This window comes from Nicotiana tomentosiformis, chromosome 2, assembly GCF_000390325.3.
Source record: "Nicotiana tomentosiformis chromosome 2, ASM39032v3, whole genome shotgun sequence".
Lineage (NCBI taxonomy): Eukaryota > Viridiplantae > Streptophyta > Magnoliopsida > Solanales > Solanaceae > Nicotiana > Nicotiana tomentosiformis.
Window position 1 is genome coordinate 53,579,894 of NC_090813.1, and position 7,116 is coordinate 53,587,009.

General features: G+C 36.8%; 1 protein-coding gene across 14 annotated transcripts; it reads right to left on the minus strand.

The window, feature by feature from the left end:
* Positions 1-188: 188 nt before the first annotated feature.
* Positions 189-6,447, minus strand: LOC104110553 (protein FAR-RED IMPAIRED RESPONSE 1). 14 transcript variants are annotated; one of them, XM_033659796.2, is made up of 8 exons: positions 6,302-6,447; positions 2,707-5,003; positions 2,572-2,628; positions 2,414-2,487; positions 1,825-1,904; positions 1,664-1,726; positions 644-709; positions 189-541 (listed from the first exon to the last, which is right to left on the minus strand). In XM_033659796.2, exons 2-7 carry the CDS (start codon positions 4,957-4,959, stop codon positions 693-695), a joined length of 2,544 nt encoding a protein of 847 aa, XP_033515687.1. In that variant the 5' UTR covers positions 4,960-5,003; positions 6,302-6,447; the 3' UTR covers positions 189-541; positions 644-692. The 14 variants fall into 14 exon arrangements, 9 of the variants coding, with proteins under 9 accessions (XP_033515687.1, XP_033515686.1, XP_070051441.1 ...); XM_033659795.2 differs by having other exon boundaries at positions 1,664-1,732; XR_004510588.2 differs by having other exon boundaries at positions 644-1,732.
* Positions 6,448-7,116: the final 669 nt, after the last annotated feature.

The window sequence follows — 7,116 nt, forward strand, 5'->3', positions numbered from 1 at the left end:
GTAAGATCTAACGGGGCAAAACAAAGAATTCATATAACAATGTGTTGAGCCAACAAGTTACAGTCAATAAATCTACATATAGACAAGGGGGTGATGATGATTGATGGCAAATTATAACAAGAATACGCATGTTGTATGAGATCATATGGCTAGTTTTTCATACTGTTCACAAAATTATTCAGCAGCTATAAAGGGTAAATGTCAAATTAATTACTATTAGAACCCACAAGATTCATGATAAAAATACATGCCAAATTATCTGTGCATTTGCACACAAAGAAAGCAACAAATTCTCATAAGATTCTTGTGATAATGAAGGAAAATCAAATATTCCTAATTTGTGTTCCTTAACAATGAATTCTTGTATACAAGAAGTCAAAAGTTTCTTTTGTATACAAAGGCGACAATCTCATGTATGTACAAACTACCAGATAATAAAGTTGCTCATGGGAACTACAGTGTGAGAAGTTTAACAAGATTAATTCTTCAAGCCCAAGTTTGCCATTGCCAAGCGCAGCATCTGTGTATTAGCCATGCTAGACTGATGATAGAACCCAAAAATGGGAAGAAATTAAGTATGTTGACAAAATGGTGATCAAACAAGAAGAGAGATACAAGGCAAAATGAGCATAAGGTATACCACCTCCTGCAAACTGTTCTGGACACCAAACGAACTTTGAGCAACTGCTGGCCTAAAATACATTTGTCCCTACAATGATAATCTGATATTCAGTAGTAAATGGAACAGCAAGAATTGGCAATATGAATTATTTAGTTGAAGGTTACCCATCCATAGACGGGGAAAAGGTTGCTCTTACACTAAGATAGCTTTTGGGCTTGGTTTGGGTTTATTCTTTGGAAAATAATTTTGGGAAATGTGTTTGGATTATTGCACCCAAGGGTCTGGCCTAGTCATCAACGAAGTGAGTTGAGAACCATAAGGTCTCAGGTTCAAATTCCAGCGGAGGCAAAAACACCAGGTGATTTCTTCTCATTTATTCAAACCTTAGCAGACAGAGTTACCCGGTACGTGTGTTGGTGGGATATAGTAGGTCCCACATGGAATTAATCGAGGTGTGTGCAAGCTGGCTCGAACACCACAATTATTAAAAAAATGTGTTTGGATTATTAGTTTTGAGAAAAAAGTTTTCGCAAGACAATTGTATCTGGGTTGGAATGTTTTTAAACACTAGAAAACTAAAATGCACTTCATGAATTTGATAAACTGTGACTCGGACCCTAAAACGCCACCAAGACCAACAGCAAACCCAAACAAAATTTTGATCTTCTCTAAACATCAGACAGTCAAACTATACCCACAGAAACAATAAAAATACAGAAAAAAGATTGTCACGTGACGTTGTAGTTATTCCTGGAAAATGGATTTGGACGCAAATTTTCCAGGCAAAATGCAATATGTAAAGTAGGGAATAGAGGGTCATGGTGGTGTATTTGGTTAGTTTTGAGGAAAACGGGTCTGCCAGGTTGTGTTTGATTCACAGTTAACATTTTGGTCTGACGTCAGTAAGGAACAAAATCCATTGGATTTGGTTTTTGAGGTACTTTTCTAAGCGAAATAGGCTATCTGCCACTTTAGCAAAGCCACAGGCAATGATATCTTGACACACAACAAATAACTTTTTTCCATATGTATAGATGTTACCAGTCCATGGAATGTAGGTTGAGAGAGATAAGGGCAATCTGCAATTGAAGCAATTGCATTCAACTGTCCCTAGAAAAGAACAAAGCCAACCGAATTGTTAGTTTGAGACAACACCAGAAATCATAGAATACATCAGTGCTTGGAGTTATTAAATTAATCACCAGCCCCGGCATGTTTGGTTGGTTGCCATAAGCTTGGATATTTGTATTCAATTGTCCCTGCACCAAAAGGCAAAAACAGGCTGGATGGTTCGGTTATCCTGATGAACTGAAATGCCAGATACACAGCATGCAGATGTACAAATTGTAAGTAGCATTACAAACCACTCCTTGAATCATTTGGGGGCTGTTATAGTAGCCATCTGGAGTTGGAAATCTAGCATTTATTTGACCCAAATATATATTATAGAATTCGGATCACAAAACTAATGATTTTAAATTTATAATACTCCAGATGTTCCATTTTATGTGGCACACTTTCAATTTTAAGCTGTTCAAAAAAGAATGAAACTTTTTTATATTTGAAGACAATTTAACTGTAAACTTCCTCTTTTACCCTAACATGCTTTTATAACCACAGAAATGCCATGATTAAGACAACAAATTTCAAAAAATTTCAATTCTTTCTTAAACTCCCAGAACAGTCAAACACTGCCACATAAAATGAAATGAAGGGAGTAGCGATTATATTACGAGACACTTGTTATTTAGCTCTCCCCATACAACACTATAAATTATAAACAAAAATCACCACAACATTGGCTGCATGGCTGAATGTGATTGAAAAGGATAATCAACAGTCGGTTCTCTCAAACCTGATTGCCCCTGCAACATATATGGAATATTAATCAACCAACAGTTCCGTCTTAGGTGGACGTACGTTTATGTAATGCTATGATAGAAAATAACCATCTGTTGCCATCTATTGTTTATCCCCACGGATATAATCTTTTGTTCTGTATATACCTAAAATATAAGGACAAACTCAATCAACACTTAGTAACTTGCATATGAGAACTAGAAAGAAGATCAATAACTTACTACCTTCTCTTTTCTTGCTATGTTCTTTCCGTTACTCTTGCTTGGGTTGTTACTATCTATAAATACTTGATTTGGGGGAAAACAAGGTTCTGACTCATTCAAATTTGGATCATTCACAGCCTCACATCTTCTCAGAAAATTTTCCAGCACACTGAATACAATTTTATAACTCTCTTGAGATAGTGACCCTTCATCACCTAGCTCAAATGCCCTTTGACATAGATCATAATATCGTTGAACCCTAGAATCAACCAAATTTACATTCCTCGTCTTCTCTCTACTCTTTGCACCTTTAGTCCAGCGACTTAAAATATATTTAGAGGGGATGTTATGCACACCAGCCATTTGAAGAACTATCATCACGTGTCTACAAAGAAATCCACTGTACTCGAACAAATGACAAGAACACGAAGCATCAGATGTCTTCTCACTCCATACAACAACGAATTCCTGATTTTCTTCAAAATCTTGGACTCTATATGTGGCAGCTGCACCATCATCACTTTCTATTTTAGGGTGACATGCAACCACTCCCAAAACCTCTACTTGGAATTTCTTGAATATTGTATGAGTGTATAAAGTTGCCATCTGCTTTTCAAAAGGGGAGGGAGATTTCAGTCCTGGTTGTTTATACCTCGTCTCAGAATCAGCCCTTGCCTCTTCTTGATATTTCTCTCGCAGCAGTTTCTTATACTGGTCAAGAAACTCCTTCAGTGTCGTCTTGCATAACATGCACTTGTCTAAAAGAGAGCTCACGCTTTCCGACCGTTGCATTGTAGACATTCCTGCCAAGAAGATATTATTCATGAATGTTGGTACCCACCTTAGGCGATCTTTGTACAATGATTTAATCCACAAGTCATTTCTCAAATCAAATCTATCCACCACCTTCCACCACCTCTTTTCAAACAATTCATTGGTCGCAGACCTCAAAATGCATTTATTAAATTCGGAGAGAAAATTTTCATGCTGCCTAATGACATGACCAAGCTTCTCCTGGATATTACTTAGTACGTGCCACAAACAAAAGCAATGGCAGGAATCTGGTAAAACCTCAGCAATAACTTCTTCCAATGTTTTGTCTTGGTCAGTCAGTATAACTTTTGGAGCTTGTCCACCCATTGCCCTAAGCCATGCTCGCATCAACCAAACAAATGTCGACTTACTCTCATTGGCAATCAGCCCACACCCAAGCAATATGGACTGACAATGATGATTAACACCAATAAAAGGAACGAAGCGCAACTTATAATCGTTTTTTATATATGTAGTGTCAACAAGAACTACGTCACTGAAGTTATTATAGTCAATCCTTCCTTTAGCATCAACCCAGAAGACATTTCTCAAGCATTGCTCTTGATTCAAATCCATAGCATAAAAGAAGTTTGGATTTTCATCTTGCATGTAAAGAAAATGCTCAAGCATAACTTGTGCATCTCCCTCGTCTAAAGCCAAAGATTGAGGACTACTATTTGCAACAACATTCTTTTGCCTCGCATCTTTCTTCATCACACCAGACTGCCTAGACATTGTCACAAAAGTCTTTTTCGTCCTCTCACGGATAGAATGAAATGCATCTGCACCATTCTTACCCAAATCAGTGTTCCTATGACCTCGAAAATAGTTGGTCCAATCTGGAAATATCTCATGGTTATGCTCTTTGACAAAAGTACAAATAATCCACCTTCCATCAGACCTTCTCTTTACATGCAAGCAAGCCTTACAATCTGTTTTTGACCAAGACCTGTTTATTCTACCCTTTTTTCTCCTCACAGGAATACTTCCTGCACCATCAGCACTTGGAACAGGTTCTATAACAGACTTAGAAGGTTCTCGCTTACTTCCATACCTACTGCAAACAAATTTTGCATCAATAAATTTTCCAGAAATTCTTGATCGACGGCTAGCCTTTATTATTGAGGAAAATCCAATGGACTTAGCATATTCTTTGTAGAACGAAAAGGCATCCTCCTTCGAATCGAATTCCATAACATCATGAGGCTCCAAACTCCTATAGCAATTCACGGCCAAAGAATCTGCATTTGGTAATACATAGGCACCACAAGATGTTCCTTCATTCCAACTAGTTCCTGCATTCTCTCTGTCCAGGAAAACACTCTTTGAAACAGTGACAGTAGCTCCATCTGTACCGGAAAGTTCTCCTCTTCCATGTTCCATCCTTATATGTGTATGGTGCCCACAGTCTTCTTTCTCCTTGTGATGATCTCTTGACGGATGCTCAAGGTCAATAACCATTGAGGTAAGACGTGTTCCTCCAATCCAGGTAGTCAACCTTGTGCCTGAAAACACGTCCGTTCATAATTGGTCACTATTTTGCCTAACAGAGGTAAATTCTAGTCAATTCATCCGCAAATTATAAGTTTTTGTTTTTACTTGAGAAAGAAAAGATTCATCCAATAAATACGGTTTCTGAAACATTATTGTCGAAGCACAGCAACATAGGTCTCAGGTGTGCATTGTAAGTAATATTCACGAAAGACGAAGGAACAATATTAGCGATTGAGTGTCTAAAATTACACTTGCAAAGATTATTCACATATTTATGGAAGGCCAATGTTGTTATTTTAAGATGGCAGAAGAGGGCAGATTTTTCAGGCTTCATAAGGGTGACAAGAAAACAACTTAATCTCCACAAGTCCTCCACTCTTTGCAAACCATTCTACTTTTTCTGCAAATTGCTGGATATTTACTTAAAGGAAATAAGCTCACATTGTCAAAATGTACCTAATATAATAATACCTTCACACATTTGATGTACCTACTGGTGACACCATGCTCAAGTGAAGGAAGCTGAAAGGTTTCCAAGTTTCGTGGAAAACAAAAATTGAAGTAGTCTTATTGGGCTAAACATAATGCTCCTATTAGTAATTTATTTTAGCTAATGTTTTGGATGAGCTAAGGGAAGTATGAGTGTTGTTATAGCTCCATATAGCTTTCAAAAATATACTGAGAGAGGGAAAAAAAGCGGGGAAAATCCAACTAACTTGTCCTGTTGTCCATATGCCATTCGAAGTGCGCCAAATGGGCCAAACGACTTCCATCACTTATGAACAAAAGTCATTATGCTTACAATTATCTGAACTTTTAACTTCATACTACTTACTCGAACTAACACTTAGACATTATTATTAATCTTTAGTACTCAAAATTTTCACCATCACACTCTTTCTTGATTAACTAATAAAAATATCCTCACCTCACTAACTAAACATTTTCCATTAAAAATGACTTCCGTCATACCAAACACACTTAACTCTCCATTTCAAATTTTCCAAATTGACATATCATACACACTTACAAAAAGAAATTCACCTATAACAGAACATGCAAGCAAATTAGCAAGACTTATCAAGGCATTCTCATGTGGACATCACACACATGTATCAGCTAAGTAGTTTTGGCACATGTAAATGCGGAAACAAAAATAACCAAGAGTGAGAAAACTTTTCGTAGGAAAAAATATAGAACAGAAATACTCTACAAAAGAATAAATATGTGCCTGCACAAATACGGTATGAAATACGTGTAGTTATTCGTGAAAATACATGTAGGGAAAGAGAGAAAGTAGAGAATTTACAGTGCGAGTAGAGAATTGTGATGATCACAGCAAAGAAGAGTGAAATGAATATTTGGGAGCGAGTATAGAGAGTACAGTTTTTGCCAATTCAAATGATTAGGGCTCGAAATTGGTGTGCGCGTTTCTGAGTGTGTTCCCTCTTTCCATACTCGCGGTTTCATGTGGGCTAAAATTCCCTCTTCCGGCCCAATGGGCTTAGCTGTCACATGGAGAAAATTTAGTTGGCTGAAGTGCACGAATAGCCCCTTTTGAGGCCACTGTTTATATTTTGTCCGTATTTTAAAATTTGGAAATATAACCTATTCGCTACACAACCGAAAGAAAGTGAAATTTATGCTACCGCTGGTTGTAAATTTTTATAGTTATTTTACAACTTTAAATCATCTAAAGTTTCCAGTGAACTGAAACCTTAACTTTTGACCAACTAAAAAGTTTGATCATAATTTTTTTTATAGTTTTAATATAACTTTAAACCATCGCCGAGTGAACTTGGATGAAACCTTCTGCACAACTTTAGACCTTTAGACCAAGTGATCTAAAGTTTGGTCATGATTTTTTTTTAACTGCTCTTTTTCAACTTTAGACCACCATGTCTAAACTCCAAAGTTTACAGTGAACTTGGATGATGGAACAGAACGAGACCAGTAGCATGTCTGGCCAAGTTTCTAAAATCAGCTTATTTTGAGAAATGTTTTTCTCAAAAGTACTGCTCAAAAAAGTGATTTTGATGAAAAACAGTTTGTGTTTGGCTAATTAATTTAAAAAGTACTTTTGAGCAGTAATTAGTGTTTGGCCAAGCTTTTGAAAACTACTTC